This window comes from Phacochoerus africanus, chromosome 1 (genome assembly GCF_016906955.1).
Source record: "Phacochoerus africanus isolate WHEZ1 chromosome 1, ROS_Pafr_v1, whole genome shotgun sequence".
Taxonomy (NCBI): domain Eukaryota; kingdom Metazoa; phylum Chordata; class Mammalia; order Artiodactyla; family Suidae; genus Phacochoerus; species Phacochoerus africanus.
This window is the reverse complement of record NC_062544.1, coordinates 135,994,549-136,019,202: the sequence shown is the minus strand read 5'-3', so window position 1 is coordinate 136,019,202 and position 24,654 is coordinate 135,994,549. Positions and strand designations below refer to the sequence as shown.

At 38.4% G+C, this 24,654-nt stretch overlaps 1 protein-coding gene across 2 annotated transcripts in view; it reads left to right on the top strand.

Moving 5' to 3' along the window:
• Positions 1–24,654, top strand: part of CNTN3 (contactin 3) — a 362,517-nt gene that overhangs the window by 261,350 nt on the left and 76,513 nt on the right. For both annotated transcript variants that reach the window (XM_047779257.1, XM_047779251.1), the window contains exons 11-12: positions 910–1,060; positions 24,337–24,464. In XM_047779257.1, the coding sequence (XP_047635213.1) occupies positions 910–1,060; positions 24,337–24,464 (279 nt within the window). The remainder of the gene's footprint in view (positions 1–909; positions 1,061–24,336; positions 24,465–24,654) is intronic.

The window sequence follows — 24,654 nt, the reverse complement described above, 5'->3', positions numbered from 1 at the left end:
ACCACAGGAACTCCCTGCACTGTGTTCTTAACTTTTTTTCACATTGCAGTAAAAAGAAGGATGATTTTCTGATTAACATATATTTTCATTCAAATTATTCATTATTATTTCTCTTGAATGTTCAAGTATTGGTTCAGGATCAACATTCCATGCATTATAAACAAAGATAATGTTTTCTACATGTGATGGTATTTAATGGAATATTATAAGTTAATATAATAATGCATACTACGTTTCTCCAACTTGGAAGTTAAACCTAATCATCTGAAAATTTTATAATAGATCTGATAATTTTTATATGGGAGAATAAGAATTCAATACTCAGCCTTCATTCTAAAAACATTACTGAGGAGTTCCTGTGTAGCACAGTGGGTTAAGGATCTAGCATTTTCACTGCCGTACCTTGCGTTGCTGCTGCAGCATGGGTTCAGTCCCTGGCCTGGGAATTTCCACATGCTGGGAGTGCCACCAAAATAAAATAAAGTAAAAATATTACTGAGCAGCTACCGAGTGCCAAGCAGTGTGCCACATACTTTGTCCTAGAAGTTGCAAGAGAAACTGACCCTGTTGTTATCTTCATGGATCCACCTTTCAAGAACATTCTATGACAGATGTTTTTAGTTTTCATGAACTCATGATTGAGCTTCACAATAAACTTTTTAACTCCCCATATAAAGTGATTGTCAAGAATTAGAACTTGCCAGAAAACACAGTCATACAAATTACTTGTCAGGCATTGAAATCTCCTATTGTGATGACCGGTCAGTCAAGTAAATTAAGCATTGATATCGTGGATTTGTCAAAAAACTTGAAAAAATCATGATAAAGTCAGCTTTTGAAATTTATGGGAATTTAAAGAGGTGAAATCAAACATCGAGTTTTCATCCTTTCTTTTTTCCTCCTTTTCAGCTTCTGCTCCAGATTTTTCAAAGACTCCAATGAAAAAGTTGATTCAGGTGCAGGTGGGCAGTGAGGTCAACTTGGATTGTAAACCCAGAGCCTCCCCCAGGGCACTCTCTTCCTGGAAGAAAGGAGATGTGCTGGTACAGGAGACTGACAGGTATTCTGTTGTCCAGAAAGGTGGTGATTTACTCATTTCTCACTTTCCATAGTGGCGCCAAGGTTAGATTTTCATTTTGAAATAAAATGCAGTGGTAGCAGTTCAGTGCATTGTGAGTGAGGTATTCCAGAATCACAGTAGTTTTGTTCTGTAATACTCTAGAGATGATAACTAATTAATTTTTGAAATCTAAATAGAGATAGATCTCACCTCTTCCAACATAAAATACTTTATTTTAGAAAAGAGTTTCTTCCCAGGTTGTGTGGTAAAACTCAAACTGGAATGATAGAGGCAAGTCAGCCCTGGATCAAAGCCCTCTCTCAGCTCCTGGTGACCCAGCATCACAGGGCAAAGAGAAGATATGATGGCAGCTTAGATCAGATGAATAACAATACTGCTATTGCCCTGGATTGAAATAACTTATCATCACTGATAATAGTTTTAAGCAAAGGCTTTCTTGATTTCTTGGCTATTATAATAATATTTAAAATGAAAAGGCAGAATGGGACCCAGTTAAAAGCAGATTCTGGAGCCAAACTGCCTGGATTCAAATCTTGATTCTTTTATCAGCTCAAGGTAGTGTCTAACTCTTTGTATGTTTCATATCCTTGTTTGTTAATGGGAGTGATAATGTTAGTACATCCTTCACATTAGAGGGTTGGTATCCATATAGCACTTAGGTCAGTACCTGGCAAAGAGTACACATAAGTATTGGCTATCATTATTATTTATTGAGTACTTACTACCTGTTCAGACATTATGCTGAGAGCTCTTCATAAGCAGAAAAATAGCCCCAAAGATGTTCATATCTTTATTATGAAGCTGTATGAATGTGTTATATTACATGATGTAAGATAATGAAAGTTAAAGATGGAATTAAGATTGCTAACCAGTTGACCTTCAGAAAGGGAGATGATCCTGGATTATCTTAGTGGGTTGACATCTTCACCTGACTACTTGGAAGAGGAAAGCAGAAGTGTTTGAAAGAGATGGATGATAATAAAAGAAGAGGCAGGAGAAATTTCAAGCATGAGAATGACCCTGACTAGGATTGCTGGCTTTGAAGATGGTATAACTGCTCAATGAGCAAAGGAATTTCCAGATGACTCTAGAAAATTCAAAAATCCTCAGCTGTCAGTCAGCCAGGAAATAGGGATCTCAGTCCCATACCTTCAGTGACCTGAATTTTTCCAGCTACCTGAAGGAGTAGGAAATGATTCTAGAACCTTCCAAAGTAACCCAACCCTGACAACACCTTGATTTGAGCCCACTGAGACCCATCTTGGACTTCTGAACTCCAGAACTGTGAGATAATATATTTGTGTTCTTTTAGGCCACTAAGTGTATAATAATTTGTAATCAAGAGAAAAGGAAAACAAATACAGAGTTCTGTACATGGAATCTTCTTTAAATATCTCCACAGCTCTGTTCTGTTATTATGTCTAAGTTACTAATGAGAAAACTAAAGCTTAGAGGAATAATGTAACTTACCTAAAGTCACATAGCCAGGATTTGAATCTATGTCTGTTTGACTCTAGGGCCCAACCAGTAAGCTTTTTAAAAGCCCTGTTTTGTATAGGAAGCTCAGAATCTGTGGGTGGTCTCAGCCTTTTTGTTTGTTTGTTTGGTTTTTGTTTTTTTAAGAGCCACACCTGCAGCATATGGAAGTTCCCAGGCTAGAGGTCGAATCAGAGCTTCAGCTGCCAGCCTACACCACAGCCACAGCAACACGGGAACCAAGCCAAGTCTGCATCCTATCCCACAGCTCATGGCAACACTGGATCCTTAACCCACTGCAAGAACAAGGATCGAATCTGCATCCTCATGGGTCCTAGTCAGGTTCACTTCCCCTGAGCCACAATGGGAACTCTGGTAGGCTCAGCCTTTGAAGTCATGGAATCCAGATTCCTCTTTTTGGAGATGAGGGGAAAAGAAAGAGTAAAACCTTAGACCAAGAAATGTGGATCTGCTTTTTCAAAATTGCCATGGTCTTATTGCAGACAATCAGGTTAAAATACGTTTAGATTGTGGTACCAAAGTTTTAAGACAATCTGCTATTTTTCTGGTATTTTATGGGTGACAATGCCATTGAAAGGCAGCCACAGCAGGATGACAAGGCAAAGTCGTGAACCAAGTGGTTACAAAACACAGTCTAGTCAAATGCTAGGCCGTATAGAACAGGTTTTTGGAACAAGAAATTATTTAGTGATTTGGAGTTTAATTGTGGAAGTCAGTTTAAACAAGTATAGGCACAAACTAGTTAATTTTAGCTCTGTTGGAAGTTACGTCTTCGTATATAACTGCTGACTTTTTTGTTGTCAATAACATTTTAAATAGTTCTAACTGGATATGTAAATTAAATAGTGATTAAGTTCCAAGGACTTTCAGTGCTTGACACAATAACAAACCCTCTTGTCTTCACAGTAGTGCCTATAGTAGGCAGAGGTTTTTAATCTTAATTTTAAAAGGGGCTAAAAGATTAAGCGATTTAGCTAAAGGCATAGGGAGAGATTTACTCCCACATTAGAGAGCAGTGGAAAAATGTTTAAGTTCTGGAATTTCACCTGAAGTTTCTGACTTGACCATTTTGCTACCTTGGTCTCATTAGGTCAGTGGTGTGGCAACTCTGAACTGTAAGTTCCTCATCTATAAAAGAGATATAATAATAGATATAATAATTCCTTCTTTATACTCTTTCTATAAAGTAAGCATTTACCATAATGTCTGATATTTATAGATACACTATTCAGTAAGAATGAGGGTATGTTACAAATAAAATGCTGGAAGTAGCAGTGGCTGAAAAAGGTAGAAGCTTTTTGTTTGTAGGTTGAGTGGGTCCTTGGCTGGTTGGTCTCTGAAGGTAGGTAGTTAAGGCTACTTGGAGTCCATGGTCCCCAGGGATACAGACCCCTCTTATCCTGCTGCTCCGCCATACTCACATCATGAACCTGGATGGCTGCTAGGGCATTAGCCTCCCAAAAACATCCTTCCCAATTCACCCCATTGTCATCGCCCAATAACAGGAAGGAGAAAGGGAGAAATCAGGGTACATTTCTTCCCTTTTAAGAAACTTCCCAGAAGTTCCATCCAGTAATTTCCTTTATGCCTTAATGATCAGAAATTCATTCTCTGGCCAGCCTTAGCTACAAGGGATGGTGGGAAACATAAACTTTTTTTTTTTTTCCTGGGTTGGATAACACCCAGTGAGAAATTGGGATTTAAGAAGAAAAGAGAAAGAATGGTGGTTACTCCAGCTATGTCTCTTGCTCATAAATGTTATTTCTCTGATCCTTTCAAGCCTAGTAACCCTTTACCTTTGTATTAACTATTTCTAGTATCTCCCCTATGAGCAAGAAAACTTTCAGGTATAAAAATAGGGTTAAAAAGAGGAAACATGTTTCAGGAGAAGGTCCATAGTGCTGCTGTCTTTCTCAACTATCTTAGCTCAGTCTTTTATAACTTAATACCATAAACCAGATGATTAAACAACAAAAATTTATTTCTCACTGTTCTGTAGGCTGGAAGCCCAGAATCAGGGTGTAGGCATGGTTGAATTCTGCTAAGGACTCTCCTCTGGCTTGCAGACAGCTGCCTTCTTGTTACATCCTGAACATGGCGGAAAAGAGAGCCAGACAGCTCTCCAGGGTCTCATCTATACCACCTGATCCCATTCATGAAGGTTCTATTCTCGTAACCTAATCACCCCCTACAGGCCCTGACTCCAAATACCATCATACTGGAGATTAGGATTTAATATATAAATCTGAGGAGGACTCTATATTCAGTATACAGCATCAGGTCTGGTGGTTTGGATTTTGCTTTTATCTCTTTGGATGACAAAAGCAGAGATGAGCCAGGGCCTTGATGCTTAGGGGAAAAGCTGCTAGAAGCAATTATGGAACAAGTTGCAGAGCTGAATCTTCTCCAAGTTCATGTGGAATGAGAGTAGGCCTCAGCCATCACTTGGCAACAAAAGCCCTGTGTCTGTCCCTCTTGGTCTGTAGCCTTAAGCCACATTGGGGAAGCACTTTCAATGGTAGATTTATTGTGGTTGTTCAATCATGGACTGTTCTAGCTTAAAACATGCAAATTCAAATCTCATCTTGGGACAAATGAATCCATTGATGCATTTGAAAATATAAAAGAAGGAAAAATTTTGATGGGGTATTTATGGCCAGTTTTAAAATCCACATTTTTTACTTGTTTATTTTTTTGTTTTGTGTTTTGTTTGTTTATTTTTGGTTGATCAACATGGACTTTTAGGTGAATAAGAAACTTAAGATAAATAGGAAAGCTTTCTCTAGCTTAGTATTGGAGTTGTTGACAAATAGACTTTTGATTAAGCCAATACATATATGTTAAGCCTATATATATATAATGATAGAGATATAAACATAGGTGTCTATATTTATATAGATATATAGTATCATACAAAGCCTAAATCAGAAAACAAACAAGGATTAAATATGTCTTTTAAAAAGTACTTAAATTGGAGTTTCCATTGTGGTGCAACGGAAACGAATCTGACTAGGAATCATGAGGTTGCAGGTTCGATCCCTGGCCTCATTCAGTGGGTTAAGGATCCTACATTGCTGTGGCTGTGGTGTAGGCTGGCATCTATAGCTTCGATTCAATCCCTAGCCTGGGAACCTCCATATGCCTCAGGTGCAGCCCTAAAAAGCAAAAGATAAAATAAAAATAAAAATTATTTAAATAGATAAATTTATCTACTTTTATAAACTATACATTATTTTTTTTCACAGCTGCACCTGTGGCATATGGGAATTCCTGGGCTAGGGCTCAAACCAGAGCTGCTGCTGAGGGCTCTGCCACAGCCATAGCAACACCAGATCTGAGCCGCATTTGCGACCTGAACTGCAGCATGAGGCAATGCCAGATCCTTTGCCCACTGAGCAAGGCCAGGAATCGAACCTGCATCCTCAGAGACAACGTTAGGTCCTTTACCTACTGAGCCACAATGGGAGCTACCAATACATTTGAATGGTTATAATCTACCTGATTTGTAGGCTTTTACGTCAACATAATAATGCCTTTGTAATCTTGCTTCAATCATAGTAATGTGGAGCTAAGTCAGTGAGTTTTGAAGAACACTGTTACTGTTTTCAAATTGAGAGGACCATTTCAAGTTAAGAGAATAAAAGAATTGCTTCCCAACAGAGGTCTTAGTAAAACTTCTCTGGAGAGCTCACAAGGCTTATAAATGCAAATGGTGATTTCTGAACTATTAAAATTAAGTGGTCATTCATTCATTTGAAAATATTTTGAATGCCTATTGTGTACTTGGCAATAGGTATTTAATTTTCATCAGTGAAGCCCATCCCCCAAATGTAGTTTTTCAGGGTGTGCAGACTGGTAACAGCACAGTTATAATAAAACTCAATTGGCAAAGTATAACATGTTCAAGCCCTACCTCCAAATTAGAGTACAGGGTAAGCTTTCTGTAGTTGTAATATCTAGAGCAAAACTTGAACAATGTGGCACAGTGGGTTAATGATCCAGCTTGTCTCTGTGGCGTTGCTGGTTCAGGCTCTAGCCCAGCGCAGTGGGTTAAGCATCTGGCATTGCTGCAGCTGTGGTGTAAGTTGCAGATGCAGCTTGGATTTGATCCCTGGCCACAGGAACTTCATATGCCAAGGGTGCAGCCAGGGAAAAAAAAAAAAAAAAAAAAGCCTTGAACAATGACTAGGTTTCACTGGAGAACAGTGCTTTGGGCAGGAGGAACAGCATGTGCAAAGGCACGAAGACAAGGACAGCATAGGCATTTGATATTCAGTGTATCTGGAGTGTAAAGTGACTTAGGAGAGAGGGCTTCAAAGAGAATCCAGCCATAGAGGTAAACAAGTATCTTATTGTGAATACCACAGTAAGCCAATGTAAAGAATGTAGGCTTAATTCCACAGGCACTGGATAGCCACAAAATAAAAGGGCAGAGTTAAAAGATCAAATTTATATTTAGGAAGAAAAATCACAGTGGTGGCAGTAGACAGCATAAATTGAAGTGGTCAGGACTTGAGGCAAGGATCCAAATTAGCAGCAATTCAGGAGTCTTAGCCTGAACAATAGAAATGCAATGAGAATGGATAGGGTTTGTGAAAAATTTAAATCAGAAGGACAGAAGATTTAATAAAATTATAGATTTGAAGAGGAAGATGCAAGTCAAGTATACATCCTAAATTTCCAGTTCAGGCATCAGGAGCATAGTAGAATGTTTAGTGACACAGGGAACATTACAAAAGGAGCAGAGATGAGAGCCAATATGGCAGGTTCAACCTGGAATTGTTTCAACTTGTAGTGCCTGTTGACAAACCAACTGGATGTGTGCATGTAAAGGTAGAGTGTATGAATCTGAAACTCGGGAGAAAGGCCTGAGCTACAGATAGAAATTGAGGTGTTATGCACATAAACAAGGTGGCTGAAACCACGGCAGTGGATAAAAGTCTCTAGGAAGGTACACATCTTTAAATGGTAAATTATTAAATTGAAAAATGATCTGTATCTTACCACTGAAGCTCACAGACACTTGAACATAAGTAGAGGATGCCTGTTTTTATAGTATCATGTAAGTGGCTTACATGATTAAGTCAAAATCAACTTAAGTCTCCTGGAATGAACATATTCTCAACTTATTTATTTATTTATTATTTACTTTTTTTTTTTTTGGTCTTTTCAGGGCTGCACCCGCAGCACATGGAGGTTCCCAGGCTAGGGGTTGAATCAGAGCTATAGCTACACCACAGAAATGCCATATCTGAACCACATTTGTGACCTACACCACGGCTCACAGAAACACTGAATCCTTAACACACTGAGTGAGGCCAAGGATCAAACCGTCAACTTCATGGTCCCTAGTCGGATTCGTTTCCACTGTGCCACAACGGGAACTCCCAGATATTCTCAACTTTTAAATTGCTAGCCTTAACACTGAATAATGTTTTTGTTTCTTTTTATATTTTATATTTTTTATATTTGTATATTTATATTTGTTTTGTATTTGTTTCAAGGAAAGCTATTGTGCTTTTACCCGTGTAAAAAGGAGGTTTTCTTTATGAACAGAAATGTTCAACACTTTCAAGCATCCGATGGTGTTTCCCTAAGTGTCAACTTTTTAGTGCTGTTGTATGCATTCACTTAAATCACATGTTTTCAGAAGACCTGAAGTAAAATAGGATGTTTTGTCCCCTTGAAGCCAAGGAAAATTCAAAAGGATCCAAGAAAATATGAACAAGCATGACGTGCAAGAAGAAATAGCCATTTGGCATATTTTAAAGAATGTTTAGCTTTTCTGTATCACTTAATGGCACTTAAAACACATTAGCCAATTATGTTTAAAAATGGGGCTTTCCCTTGAATGCTATTGCTTATAACAGTAAATATTTTATTACAATAACCTCAATTCAGAAAAGTCAAAGAATGGCCCATTACTTCTAATTAAATACATTAAAATTGTTTCAAAGTTGCCATGCAGCATTTAATACTATCAAAATTTAAATGCTTTTTAAAGAAAGATTAAGATTTTTCCCAAATATGAAGAGCCATAATCCAGAGAATGTTTTTAAGATGTGTTAACCCATTTTTAAAGTATTTTATGTGTATACTTTGAAGCTGGCTTTAAAATGTGGTAAGCCTTATCTGCTGTATGATTCCATTTATACAACATTCCTGGAAAAGTCACTCTTTATAAACATAAAGAGTGCTTGTCAGGGGTTGGGAATGAGTGCAGATACTGACTCTTTACAGGCGTGGGAGAATGGTGGTGGTGAGGGATTGTTCTAAATCCTTATGACAGTGATTACATGACTGCATTCCTTTATTAAAACTCACAGAACAGGAGTTCCTGTTGTGGCGCAGCAGAAATGAGTCTGACTGGTATCCATGGGGATGCAGGTTCCATCTGTGGCCTCGATCAGTCGGTTAAGGATCCAGCATTGTCAAGAGCTGTGGTGTAGGTTGCAGACACGGTTTGGATCCCATTTTGCTGTGGTGTAGGCCAGCAGCTGCAGCTCTGATTTGATCCCTAACCTGGGAACTTCCATATGCTGTGGGTGTGGCCCTAAAAAAAAAAAAAAAAACTACTAGAACTGTACACTGGAAAAGGTGAATTATTCTGTCTCTAAATTATACCTTAATTTTTTCAACAAAAGTTCACATGAAATTTTACATTCATATTCTTCATCTCCTCTGGGTTTCATGAGTGGCTTCATATAGGAGTTTTAAAAGTTCAAGAAATGCCCCCAACAAGTTACTTTTGCCTTGCGCGGAACACTATGTAGTTGGATGACGTTACTTAGAAGCAGATCAAAACTTTTTACCAGTAAATAGAATAATTCCATCAGAGCAAGAACCACTTGGCATTTCTGCCACTGCTACTACCAGTCACCACAGGCTTGCTTTGCAAAGATGCAGCTGGGAACTCTGCTATCATCCAGCAAATCTGTTACGTGGTATTTCCCTTGGCTCAAGCTCTTAGAGGAAGAAGGAGAATTCTTCGCCAAATAGTCTCTGCTTCCATATCTTGCCCATTTCCTCACATTTCTTGGCGCCTCTCTCTCTAACAGTGGAGTTGATTTTTCTTCATACTGTTCGAAATGCTGCTCTTCTTCTGCTTTGCTATTGCTCCTTTCACCAAAAAAAGCCAGACTAGATTATCTTTCCCATCATCCTTGGTCTCCTCATCTCAACAGCTGTGCCTCACAATGACTAGATAGGGATGGAAGCTCCAAGTGTTTCAGTAAATCTCTCCTTGGACACACAGCCAAGATCTAAGCTAATGCTTTACTCCTACACCCTTCGCTCCAAATTCATGTCTCATTGGTAAATTCACACGAACAAAGGAGAATTTTATTTAATACATGTGATGTTGCCAATGTCCAGGACCGGGATATTAGTTGTATCCAGACAAATGTCCTTCCTTCCAGTCTGCAGAGAAGGTACTCAAACTCTCCACTCGTTTGTTTTGTCTTTATTTAGCACTGGGGACTGAGCCCAGTACTGAAAATATATACACATAAATATGCAACAGTGAAAGCCCTCAAAGAGACTGCTTACATTCTGTAATGAGTGTAGAAAACTTAGCTATCTATTATTCTGGGATAGACTGTAAGATTAAAGTGACCATCTAATTTATTCTCCAGTCTGGGATGTTTTGAAAGAGGAGGCGAACAGGGTTATAATTCCCACCAAGATGACATGTATGAGCCAAGACTGGCCAGAGGTCTTGCCACCCTGTCTGTCACAGAAGTGTTTATAAGCCAGTAAGAAACACAAAGAAGAGATGCCATCTCAGCCTTGGGGAGAGGAAGAGCTGCTCCATACAGACAGGTATCTTAAAGGCAGTGATGCTGGAGCCACAATTTAAAGCATCTGTGAAACCAAGCAAAGCAGAAAAGTAAGGAAAGCACTATCTGAACAAAATGATTACAGAAACAGGAAATTAAACTGGGTATGTGTTCCAATTGTGTCCATGGTAAAGTTCACATAGATGAGGAAAATAAGCCTAAGCTGAGTCTTCCACAGATAGAAAACTGTCTCTCCCCTTTAGAGGAGGCGAACATCAAAAGATCCTTTTTCTTAAAGGGGAGAGATTGAGATGCCTTGATAAATATTCCAGAGTCTCAGAGAAGAGAGAACAGTTGCCTTCTCCATCTGCATTCCCCAAGCTGCACCTGCATCGCTCCCATGCTTCCAGCTGGAAAAGGGGGAGAGAAGAGTGCATTTTCTCCATGACTCCCACCCCCTCTGAAGAGGTGAAGCCATTATTTAAGAGAAGAGTGAGGGTAATCAAGATAGAAGTCAATGCAACCTAAGACTTTGGATTTGAAATGACACCCGGAGGAAGGCATCAGAATCACTTCCTCTGTTTCAAACCCCATTCTCCAGCCACCAGCACAGACCTGCAGATCTTTCCCTCTTAACCACAGACAGCTTAAGTTTCTGCCTATTTGTATCATTATTGGCATGCATTATTTATGCCTGATTGACAGGTAGTATACTAGTTACTATGCACATTATTCACTGTGTCAGATAAAGTTGAATGCAAGTTTTATTTGCTTCCTGATTTAATTTTAGTATGCAGAAAGAGCAGAGCATCAAATTCAAAAAGATGTGAGTTAGATCAAATCCTGGCTTGCCACATAACACCCGGTTCTGATGTCAGGCAAGTTACTTAACCCCTGAGTCTTGGTTTCTTTATTTGGGCAACACAGCGAGAAAATCTTAGCTTGCAGGATTAGGAGTCATCCACTTGCTGACATAGCCAACTCTTAGCAAAAGGTTGGGCAAAAAAATCTAGTCTTCCTTGAGTGATAGAGAAAGGACAAAGCTTTTTTTGAGCAAATTATTTCCAACCCTGTCCTGCCCAATTTCTCACACATTCTGGAATGATTCCTTCTTTATCTCAGTAGAATCTAGTGGCAAAGATAAAAGTAATAAGGTGTGAAGCCTCTACTATGGTGGCTTCACATAGATTCTCAGAACAGAGGACCTGCTGCTGTCCATACTGTTTGTAATATTAATTTTTTTCATCATGTTGCTCAATGTAATCAACATACTTGAACCACAAGACTGGGTTAAAAAGATGAGTCAAGACCTTTCTTTTTAGAAATTTTTTATTAAAGTATAATTAATTTACAATGTTGTGCCAAGTTCTGCTGTACAGCAAAGTGACCCAGTTCCCCCCACACACCCACCCACATATATATTTATATATATTCCCTTTCTTATCTTCCATCATGGTCTGTGCCAAGAGTCTGTATATAGTTCCCTTTGTTGTACAGTAGGACCTCATTGCTTATCCATTCTAAATGTAATAGTTTGCATCTACTAACCACAGACTTCCCGTCCATCCCACTCCCTCCCCCATTAGATATTTCTTTTTTATGACAGCCAATTGAATTTTATGTTATTTAAACCTTTCTTCAATTCCACCTGAATATCATTAGAGAAATTACAGCTTTCAAATGGTTTCAAAAATTGTGTCAACTACATTTTGCAGATGACCATGTTCATAAATCCATATTTTAAATTTGATTTTTATGGATTATAAAAGTTAAGACCCCTTTAAAAATATTTTTTTTGGTGTTAGGATTTTGGTAGGGGAAAGAGATTTCATGAATTTGAATGTACTGGACAGTGGCATCCACTTCTAGCCAGTATTGTGTTAGAATTGGATCCATTATATTCATAACCATGCTTAGCATAGATTTTTTTGTGTGTTGTTGTTTTGTTTTATCTAGGTGTGTATCCCCACATCACGTTCATTTGGTCATATAGAAATTTCTCACTCAATCCCCCTAATCCCATGTGCGTTTTCCTGCAGCCCAATCAATATTCTATGTACCCTCTCTCATTGAAAATTCAAGGAAAAAATATTCTATTGTGGAATCCTACAAAATAATTACATGCTACCTTTGCACTTTTTCTGGTAGTAATGTGTAAGATAGGAAAAGATAGGGGCTTGCTCTGAAAGTAGGAATTTTGACTCCTTTAACATTATCAAGAGTGCATACCATTGCCTTCTGAATAACCCTTAAAAGAAAGGAGAACAGAACAGAATTCTTTTGTGCTCCACATTTATTCTATTGTGATTTCCTCTGGCTGGAATGTCTTTTCTTCTCAACCTAGCAAACCCCTACTTACCACTCAAGCCCAGCTTATTGTTAGTCATGATGGGAAGCCTTCCCCAAGCCCAATAGGCAGGTCTTCTGCTTTTTCTGCTCTTTCTTCTCCTTTTACCCTTGTGGTTTCTTCTGGTCCAAGTGTATCCTTTAACAGAGTGCATTATGGCTCTTTGTGCAGAAAGTCATCTCATCTGGATTCTCTCCTCCTCTACCTTTGTAGCCTGAACTTTCTTCCATATATGTTTGTCCACTTCCACCTTCATTTACTCATCCAGTGTATATGCAGCACCTACTGTTCCCATGCACTGTTGCTGCATAACAAATCACCCTAAAACTTAATGGTGTAAAATAGCAATCACTTTATTATCTCTCATTGTTTCCATGAGTCAGGAGCTGGGGAAAGGCTTGCTTGGCAGTGTTTGCTCAGAGCATCTCACATGATTACAGTCAGACTTGTGCTGGAGCTGAAAAGCTGGGGGCTGCCTATGCATCACTGTCTCATCTGGCAGTCCCATAGCCTCTCCGTGTCTCTCCACCTGGGCTAATTTGGGTTGCCTCAAAACATGGTAGCCTCAGGGAGAGTCGAAATTCTTATATGGCAGCTAAAGGCTTCCAGAATGACTGTTTACACAAGCAATGTGAAAGTTGAATCGCCTCGGCATGGAAGACACAAAACCTTTCTTCCCTTGAATTCCATTGGTTACCAATGAATCATGGAGCTAACCAGACTCAGGAGGAGAGGATTTGACTCTGCCTCTTAGTGAGAGAGTGGCAAGATTTTTGGAGAACATTTGGGATGGGAAATGGATGTGGCTGCCTTGGGGAAATGCAGTCCAACACATTCACCGTGTGCCAGGAATTGCATAGGGCTTAGAGGAAACTATAGTGAATGAGACAGAAAGAGTCACTTCTTGGTGGAACTTGTAGAAGGGAGAGAAGAATACAAATAGGTTAAAAGGATAATTTCTTCCGTCATAAAGGGGACATGTATATAGTTATATAGGGTATTTTAGGAGAGGCTCATTAAGGAAATAACTTTTAGACAGAGAACTCAATAAGAAGCAGTGGGTCATGCCAGGAAGTGGAAGATGTGCCTTCCAGGCAAGGGCCCCAACAAGATCAAAAGCTTAGCAATGAGGATGAAATGGACTTACTTGACAATCAGGTGCAAAGCCAGTGTGACTGAAGTGTCAGTGTGTTGAAAGGGAGAGTGATGGTATATGAGGTCCCAGAGATGGGCAGAACCCAGAAATGGGGTTCTTGAGGGCAGTGATAAAATTGTTAGGTTTTAATTTTAAATAGAATAAGAAAGTCCATGAAGGTTTTAACGCAAGGTTGTGACATGATTTGGTTAAAGAGTAACTCTGGCTGTAGTGTGGAGAGTGGGTTGAGAGAAAGGAGGAAAGCAATGCATCTGGTCAGGAAGCAACTTGGACGTGTCAGGGTTAGATTCATTGGAGGCTTGATTTAGGGTAACAGTGGTTAGGAAATGGAGCAAAGGGTACTGTGTATTTTTGAGGGAGAGCTGGATGAATTTGTCCTTCAGGTCCAATTTTTCATCCGGAGCCATCACATTTCATTGGTAGCTCTGCATGAACTCTCTGCAACCTCATTGGCCATGAGATTGTAAGTCTCTAAAGGAGAGGGCTACTTCTTAATCATACTTGTAGTTTTCAAAACACTTAGTGTATTGTAAGTACTGCGCAAGTATTTGTTGAAGTGAATTTCATTGTTTTTTGATTAGCTTCCCATGTCTTAAAAGTGCCTATAATTTTCTTATCTGATTTATTGCAACAATTTCTTAGAAATGCATAAAATTGATTTTTTTATAGATTTCTACTTGAGGCTTCCTATTAAAATATGAAGAGTGCTGTATTTTAGTTTGTTCTTCCCCATCCCTGAAGCCCATCACAAAGATGGGGTGGGGAGTGGTGGGGAATGGTTGAATGAATGATTAGGTGAGGTGCCAGTGCATTTGTGTGAAAAAGGAATAAACACTGGGATCTTTGGGGATGGCTGCTGCCCCCATGCTGAAGCTGGAAAGGAGTTATTCACTATTTATGATCTGTTATATAAGTTCTAATAAGTTGGCATGCTGAGGTAAATTTCTTACTTCCTAACAAATTTCAAAAACATTGTTTTCTACTTTCACCTCTTTTCCACTTCCTGATCTTACTTGTAATATTTTATAGTCTATCTTCATGTAGATTTCGTGGCTAGGGCAGTTTCTGTTGGGGGATGAGAGTGTTTGACTCTTGGAATTCTGAAAAAAAAAAATCTGTCACTGAGGTTGAATATATATAAAAACTATCTTGTTTGGGGAAAGAAAAATGACTTTCTGACCTTTTACATTCAAATGCTAAAGAAAGAAGCACCTTAAAGATTGCATTAGTCACTTAATTTTCTGTAGTATTTATTAATTTATGTAATTGGGAAAAATCATAGTTTTTAAAGCTTGATGTAAATTATATATTTTTCTAGTTTAGGTTCTTGAAAACACTTTATACCTCACCAGGTTTATTATTTATTATTTTCTTATTATTCTAACCTTACTTTAATAACTTTATGTCACCTAGTTTATCTCATTTACATACATCATGCCTCATTCCAAAAAGAAATTGAGGACAGTTTATCAAACTAAACACTCATTGAGAAGAAACAAAATATGCCAGAGTTCCAATTGCCTAGAATGTAAGTCTCCTTAGGACAGAGTAAATTATTACCAATACATCCTTTTTTGCTTATTATAGAGCACAGTCCATAGTACATGTTCAATAAATACTTGTAGAATGAATATCTGAGCTTAGTTTAGAAAACATACACCAATAGATCCATTCACTTAGTTCAATTTTGACTCAAAACTTTTAACATATGAGCAGGGAAAAATACTGCTCTTTACACAATCCACACTGTCTATAAGATTAAATGAAACCATTTGGTAAGAAGATATACAGCTCTTCCTAGGCAAAAATATGCAAGTGGATATGTCCAAATTCAATGGATGATGATGGAGAGAACATTGCGTAATATAGTGCTAACAGTCAATGTCCTTAAAATAAAATGTTTTAACTTTTTTTTTCATTCCTATAATCCAAAGGTAACTTTGAATTTTAAGATTTAAGATTTTGAGGAATAGGTATTGTTTTTAGCTAATCTTCCATGAATATTACTTCTGACTTGTATTTTTTAATAATCTTAGAAATAGAAATTATTTCAAGGTTTTGTTCAGTATCAAGAGTCTGGGGTAAAGAGAAGGTGCTGCTGTGAAAATGCAGTCAGATGCTTAAAGAGTCCATTGAATGAGCATTAAAGTTTATTTCATCTTAGGACAGATGTGATGGATCACCAAACCTGTGTCTGAATAGATGATGGTCCACACCTCTGCAGGGAGGAGGGACAAGAAAGTTCAGGTTCTCGGGGCTGAGGTTCTTCTTAGAAAACCTTGTCACTCACTCCAGTGTGTGGATAAATGTGTGAACAGAGACCTTACATTCTTGAGGGAGAGGATCCTGAGGTGATTTTGTGGTAGATCTAGTGAGAACTAATGAAAGCAGGGGCAGTGAGAAGATCAAGGAGCAGAAACAGGGCAGATGCGTTAACCACAAAAAAAATTGTGACATATTTTACTTGTTTAAAAAGGTATTCAAGGATTTCCCTGGTGGTTCGTGGGTTAAGGATCCACTGTTGTCACTGCTATGGCTCTGGTTACTTCTGTGGCTCAGGTTCAATCCCTGGCCCAGAAACTTCTACATGCTGCAACTGTGGCCAAACAAACAAAAAAAAGTATTCAAAACTATATGATTGGAAGTGTTCAATATTTACAATCTACCTTTGTTACTTTTTATCAATATTTTTGTAACAAATCATCACAAATGAAATTAAATTCACTCATTAAAAAAAGGCTGTACAATATTAAGCTGTGCAGTATTACCACTCACTTTTTGTGCCAGATAATTTTTAAAGAGTCAGTCATCAAATGTACACAGTCATCATAAGAATAAAATCTCAACCAGGTGCATCTTGAAAATGTTCACACTGAAGCATCATCCAAGACAAAGATATTCCAAACGCACTACTGTGTCACCCCGGATGAGTTGAATTGCTATCAGGAGCACCTAACCTGCTGTCCACAGAAACTTAGACAATTTGTCCTGAATCCTCACAGATCTTTAGTAATTGTTATGGTTGTATATGTATGTATTTGTCCTGCAGAGAGAGTCCTCAGACTTCTCAAATATTCGAATAACTTTGAGTCCCACAAAAGTTAGAAACACTGCATAAGATTATAAAGGAGCCACTTAAATATTAATAGGCATCTATAAAAGAAGATGACCTTGGAGTTAGAATGGTAGGGCCAAAACCATTTGCAGGCATTTAGGGGCCACTCTTGAGATGAAAACTTGTCCTCTCCATATAGAAAATTGTCTCTAGGAGTTGCTATTGTGGCACAACAGGTTAAGGACCCAACTTTGTCTCTATGAGGATGCGGATTTGATCCCTGGCCTTGCTAGGTGGGTTTAGGATCCGGTGTTGTTGTGCCTGAGGCATAGGCCTGCAGCTGCAGCTCCAATTCATCCCCTGGCCTGAGAAGTTCCATATGCTGCTGGTGCAACCATAAAAAGAAAAAAAAAAAGAAAATTGTCTATGAATCCTTTGTATTATTATTATTATTATTATTATTATTATTATTATTATTTTCTTTTTTGCCTTTTCCAGGGCCGCTCCCATGGCATATGGAGGTTCCCAGGCTAGGGGTCTAATTGGAGCTGTAGCCGCCGGCCTACACCAGAGCCACAGCAACCGCGGAATCTGAGCCACATCTGCGACCTACACCACAGCTCACGGCAATGCTGGATCCTTAACCACTGAGCAAGTCTAGGGATCGAACCTGAAGCCTCATGGTTCCTATTCAGATTCACTAACCACTGAGTCATGACAGGAACTCCCAAGACACCAAATTTTTATTGAACAAATACTGTGTACATGATACCATATTTTCATAACTCTTATTCTTTAGGGATTTGGACACTCGAGCTGAGAAGTAATTCAAGGATATCGAACAAAATTGTTAGATAAACTGTAGTAACTGTCTTAAGATTGAACAGAAACTGGATGGCTTCAGGAATCCTATATTGTACCATCTTGTTGGAGCAAGTGGGAGAATGAACAAACCAACCATTATTTTTGCCCTCATGCCACAAATCAAAATCTGAAAAGGCAGAATCTAAAGGACATAGATAAGATTACTGTTTTTCCAAGTGTGGTCCCCATCTGAGCAGCACCAGAATCACCTGGGAATTTGTTAGAAATGTAAGTCCTTGGGCTCTGCCCCACACCTAATCTGATGGTGGCCCAGCAATGAGTATTTGAAGGACTGAGTCCTCCAGGTGACTGGTGCCCAGTCAAGTTTGAGAAACGCTGCCCAGTGTCCCATATTCCCCCTTCGGCTAGGACAGGATGGGGACCTCACTCATATGCTTACCACGACTCCATACAATAGTAGAAGAGAATTCTCCAAAAGAGGATCAATGTTGGTTACCAAAGAAAGGGGAGTAAATTCTGGGCAGCCAAGAACTATCCAGCTTCTCAGTATCACTTGAGCCAATGAAATTTCCATTTCTCATTCAGGGTAAGTACCTTGCTCTTTAGCTTTCTTGTTGGAGGGGAGCTCCATTCCAGGACTGCTAGTCTCTAGGAAGGAGGACAGCCATTTGGGTAACACTGTGGCTCTCTTCAGCCCTTCCCCGGAGAAAGTGTCTGACTCTTTCAATTGAGTAGAAGACCTTGACATTGTAGCTAACGCTCCACCCCTTTCTTTCTCTTCAGTGTCTGCCTGCTGTAGAGACTAAATATATTTGGCTGTTCCTCCTTATTCTACAGTAAGAGGGCTTGCCCTTGGAAGGAGGGCCTGAGCTTGTCTACCTGTGCCATGAAGGTTGGGCTTGCTTAATTCTGGGATTAAGTGTCAGGCAACCATCATTACTTGATGAAGCAATTTTGTATCCCCTCTCTCTGTAATATAAGTAATACAGCTGATGTCTTGATTTTCATTGATTTCACTCATGAATCTGTCTCTCAGGCAGAAAAGAATAGAGTCAAGTACAAAGCCCCTTTGAATCTTATTATGTATTCCTTCCAAGGATTCCTTTGAATTCATGAGCCACTGGAGAATTTTTGATTTGTCATGTTTGTTTGTTTATTTTACCAACTCATTCATCCAGGCATTTATAATTTTTGCCGATGCTCTATTTGTATGAGGATTTAAATGTTCAAATGGGTTATTGCCTGGGCCTCATGAATTACTTAGATAAATAGTTTTATATAATCATTTAAATGGATTCAAATGGGAAATCTTCTTTTGTTCTATAGATTTGAGCGCACTTTGGAAAGAAAAAGTGTTGAGTCTCTGTCATAACAGTAAATTTAGCTCCAGATATACTTGCTGTAATGGATATGTATTTGGAAAGCTTTTATAAACATAATGAAAGTGTTCCTTTATCATTGCTTCTCTTCTTGTGACTATGAGGAAATATTGTCTTGGCTATTGAGTGGAGCCACACCCTGTTTCTCTAGGACCTCAGGTGCTGGCTCCATGTAACATATATGTCCAACAAAACAACAGAGGCATGAATTGTTAGGCTGGTGCTTACTCAAAGATAGGATAATTAACTGTTAAATCTTCTCTACTCTGCCTCTCTTTTCCTTGGAGATTTTCTAACCAATAAATCACTAAGCTAACACTGTTCAATTTATAAGATGAAAGCTCAAAATGGTATAGCTAAAAGAATGAAAATTCTAATATTATTTTCCAAAATACCATTTGTAGGTTATCGTTGAACTCAAGGGGGAGAAGTTATTTCACCAAGCGTATGGGAGTGAGATTGGCTGTAAATGAAAACATACATTATATGCTCTTTGTCTCTGACATTTATTTTCTCATGCATTTTCATCAATTTATATTTGCTTTTCTTAACTGTCATTATTTATCCTGTAATATATGCATTGTGAGTACTTTTCCCTTTTAGCTAATTGTAAGCATCCATCTCTTCCAATATGTTCTCAGAAAGTGAAGTCCAAAATAGCCTTGTTATTTTCTATAGAGCAGTTTAATCATTACAATCTCATGTGATCTCATCTCCACTGAGATGAGCTTCCTGAGAAAATGTAGAGTTGCCGTGCGATTGCTAAAATTCAAGTTGAATAAATTACCGTAATATTCAGAACATAGGCAGGGGAAAAACAATGTTTTCAGAAACCTTACCTTGCATGCATAATACTCCACACCTTTCTCATTCTAAAACATAGTGTGTTGTTATGGATGCTTAAATGTCATCATACCTTACTGGTCATTGTTGCCTAGACAGCAGTCTACTTTCGGAGCAAACAGGGTTTCTTAACAGTTGTAAATTCAATGCCATCACTAAATAATAGCATGGACCATTAGAGCAGCTTAGAGCAATTAAGTTTACTTATCCCAAACTAACCATAGACTGAACCAAGTTAAGTGAAATAATTAACCTCTTTTACTTCAAAAGGAAACCAACATACATATAGGGTACATACAGAGGTATATTATAAAACTTATCCAGGAGTTAAAATGCCATGATGATTAAAATTGCACATTTCCCAGTGTGAACTGGAGCTCCACATTTCTGAGTTAATGTCATAAATCTTCATCTAATTTTTTTACACCAAGACTAGAGTCACTCATTGTTATCTGCATTTTCAGCTCTACGCATTTGCAGAAACGCGTGCTCCCAGAAAGCACAGAAAGCAATTTCATTTAGAGTGAAGTGGTATAAAATTTTCACTTCGGATCTCTGTGGGGAAGCATGGGTTATTGAAGGTTTTCTGTTGAGAAACAATTACTCCATCCATTTACTGAATATTGTTTATTTTTATGTTATGTGAAATGCCCTGTGGGCCTCTTAGAACTTCCTGGAAGAACCAATTTAGGAAGAAAATATCCAATTAGCTCAAAATTTTACAATGTACAGAGTTTACATTCTTTGAGAGTCAATATATTTGTTTTGGAGTCTTTGTGCAATTCCTGAGGTGTTAGCCTTGTCTTCTAAACTGTTCTTTATCTCATCGTAGTCATGAGGCTAGGCATGCTCATTTAGAGATATTAAACCTCATGCACTAAAGGATTTCTAGTTCTTCCATCATTCCTAATAGTTCTGTATTTGTAGTGAAAGGTTGGATGTTAACACTCATCCATAGCTTGGGGAGATATCTGAAATTGCCTATCTCTTCTGTGGCACCCAAATCAGAAGCTCTAAGCTTAAGTTGAATACTTGTTCAGTCAACCAGAGACATCTTTTCTTTGTTTTATTGCTTTCTAATCTCAGACCTGGTTGATCATGCAGCCTCCTGGAGCTTCACTTCTATTTCCACCCTCATTCAGAACAGATAAGCTTGCCTCACCATTTCAATGTCTTCAAGATCTTCTGATACCATCTTTATGATATCGGCTTACTTTCTTTACATATGAAAATCCCCAGCAAATCTACACTTCCTTTTTAAAGCAGTGGCAGGTAAAATTTACTGAGCAATGCTATGGGTCAACTGCTGTGTTCTTGAGAAAAATATTACTCAATATTGAGAAATACTACTTGAAAAATATTATTTACATAAGCTCACTGGTATATAATAGGCCATTTGCCAAATTCTAGGACAAAAGCACAGATGACTTATATGCAGTAAAGGAAGATGTAATCCAACCTATGGGTTTGGGGAGTTGACCAAAATCTACAAGTGGAGTAGACATCCATCAGACATAGGAGAATAGATTTTGTAAAGGCCCTCACCCTTATCTAGTTAGTGAGGTGAGGTCCTAATGGGAGAATATGGCTAAGACTTAGGATGTGTTCTTTGTCCTATTGGGAGTATGAGACTAAGGAAGGAGGTCTAAGCAAGGGTAAGGTGGGACTGGAGGGAGAAAAGCAAGATTAGGATCATTTTTCTGTTTCTTTAAGCTTACTCCCATTTCTTGAAAAAGTCTTTGTTTGTTTGTTTTGTTTTGTGTTTTTACTTTTCTTTTTTTAGGGCCGTAACCACGGTATATGGAGGTCCCCAGGCTGGAGGTCTAATCAGAGCTGTTGCTGCTGGCCTATGCCAGAGCCACAGCAATGCCAGATCTGAGCCACGTCTGTGATGACCCCGGATCCTTAACCCACTGAGTGAGGCCATGGATCGAACCCACAGCCTCATGGTTCCTAGTCGGATTTGTTTCTGCTGCGCCAAGACGGGAACTCAATGGAAGAGTCTTTGAATCCTAAGTTTTCATTCATGTGTACCTCCCTGCAAGCTTTCCTTTTTTGGCTGTTCACAATATGCTAAAAACAACAACAACAATGACAAAAAGCAACTCTGTTCTCTAATAAGATATAAAGAGATTTTTTTAAATTATATCATTGCAAAACCTGATCAGATTGCATTCACACCCAACAGCGTGGTCAGGAGTCCACAAGGGAAATCAGACATAGCACCTTTTTTTACAGCTTCCTAGGAAAGTTCTTGGAATTTTTAATCCTTCAGTGTCATTGTTCAAATTGAAATACAGTGCTATGTGTTCCCTAATTAGCTGTCTCAGCTATTATTCTCAAACCACTGTGTTTTAAATATAGCTTGATATGTTAAAAAAAAAAAATCACATGAGCAATTAACCTTCATAGATGGCTCTACCCAGGATCATGGACAGGACCCTGTTTGATAGCTCTAGTTCCACTGCAACTTTCTCACTCAAGAGAAATAAGCCAAGTGAAAGTGAATCACAAGCTAGGGAAAATACACACCCACACGTATATACCTGCAACTTAAAATCTGTATCTTGTGTATTTTGTGATACATAAACTTGTACTAGTAAATCACATTTTTGACACATACCTAAAGTTTTACAACAAATAGAATAAAATTGAGAAACTGAGTTGAGATCCTGCAACACTAGTCTTAACACCCTGAGCATCTTTCTCCCTACTATATCACCCCAAGGTTAGAGGCATTTATTGACCATGTTTATGCATACCATGCCCATGCTGAGGCTGGAGTTGCGATCCTTTTAAGAAGTTTACCATTGGAGTTTATGCTCTGGTGCAGTGGGTTAAGAATCTGACTGCAGGGGCTCAGGTCACTGTGGAGATACGAGTTCAATCCAGAGCCCAGTGCAGCGGGTTAAAAGATCAGGGATTAGCATAGCTGTGGTGTAGGTCATTGCTGTGGCTTGGATTCAGTATCTGGCCCCAGAACTTCCATGTGCCTCAGGTACAGCCATTCAAAACAAAACAAAGAACAAAAGTTGACTGTCTGTTTAGATAGATACCAACTCACATATCAAAGATATGAATCACAGAAGATAAAAAGCATTCTAAGCATTAAAGGCATGGTATGGATAGTAAAGATTGTAGAGATTCAAAGAAAAGCAAAATAATTCTGGGTAGACAAAATGGGCAATAAAGATTCATGGATCAGACTAATGACAGGTCAGCTCTTTCTCATTCCTCTTTTTCAGTTTCAAACATACCTTTTTCTAAGAGGATTTTCTGAAGTACCTCTCATGGAAACATCCCCTATAGCCATTGCTTTTATTTTATCACCCTGATTGTTTCTGATTACTTCTCAAATATTGGAACTTACCCCATTTACTTATTTAAGAATTTACTATCTGTGCCACTCACTAGATTATACTCTCCACGAATGTAAGGACTTTCTATCTTGATCACAATGTAATCTCAGAGATTCTCATAGCATCTGGCACATGTAAGATACTCATTTATATTTCTGTAGTTAATTAGTTAAATGCAAAATTCCAAGTGCTTAATTTTTGTCATTAATTAATTAATTTATTTTTTTAGGGCCACACCCACAGCATATGTATGTTCCCAGGCCAGGGGTTGAATCAGAGCTGTAGCCTCTGGCCTATGCTACAGCCACAGCAAGCCAGATTCAAGCTGAGTCTGTGACCTACACCACAGCTCACAGTAACGCTGGATCCTTAACCCATTGAGGGAGGTCAGGGATCTAATCTGCGGTTCTCCTGGTTACTAGTCAGGTTTGTTTTCCACTATCCCCAAGGACTTTAAACATATGCTCAGAAACTCTAATGTGATATTCATTTACTGCCCAGATTTTTACAGTAGTTCGTGGGTGACCATGCAAATGTTCTTTTGCAGAGTTTGGATTTATACTGGGTGAAATGTGACTCTCCCAAATTTAGAATGAAGGCCAGGGAATTTCTTATTTCTCACATACTGTTTCAGATTTAGGGGAAATGGTGTCATGTCTATATTTTGTTTTCTCCAAATTGATAAGGCTAACCCATGAGTATCTAATTCATCATATATTTTTGGAAAACATTTCACACTTATTTGATAAAGGTGTCCCCCAAATCAGATGTAATGTTAATTCTTGCTGTTAAGTAAAACTGTATAAAAATATCAAGGAACATTTGAATTGGCAAAGCAACTTTTTTAGTCAGCTGTGTGCCTGTGTGAGTACGTTTTCTTTTAATTTTCTTTATACCCAAGAAGGCTAAGGACTGGTTTATCTTGCCTTAAAAATAGTAGCTTAAGGAAATACTTCTATTTTAAAAATTCTATTTATTTTGAAAAAAAATATTTCTCTAATTTGTATTTGCTGTAGAATTTCTTTTTTAAAAGATGGAGGACTCAAAATTGCCAATGTGACTAAAGCTGATGTTGGGATTTATACCTGCATAGCAGAAAACCAGTTTGGGAAAGCCAATGGCTCAACACACTTGGTTGTTACAGGTAGGTGCCTTTCTTAAAGATAACTTTATGTAGGAGTACAATATTTGGTATTTTATTACGATAAAAGGGAAAAAAATGCTTCTCACAGTATGCAGTGCAGTATTCAGGTAGATGTTGTGTTTGTACTTGTGTTAACTTTAACAGGTCAAAGTCAAGAGAACAGTTCTTAATATTTCTTTGTATATCACCA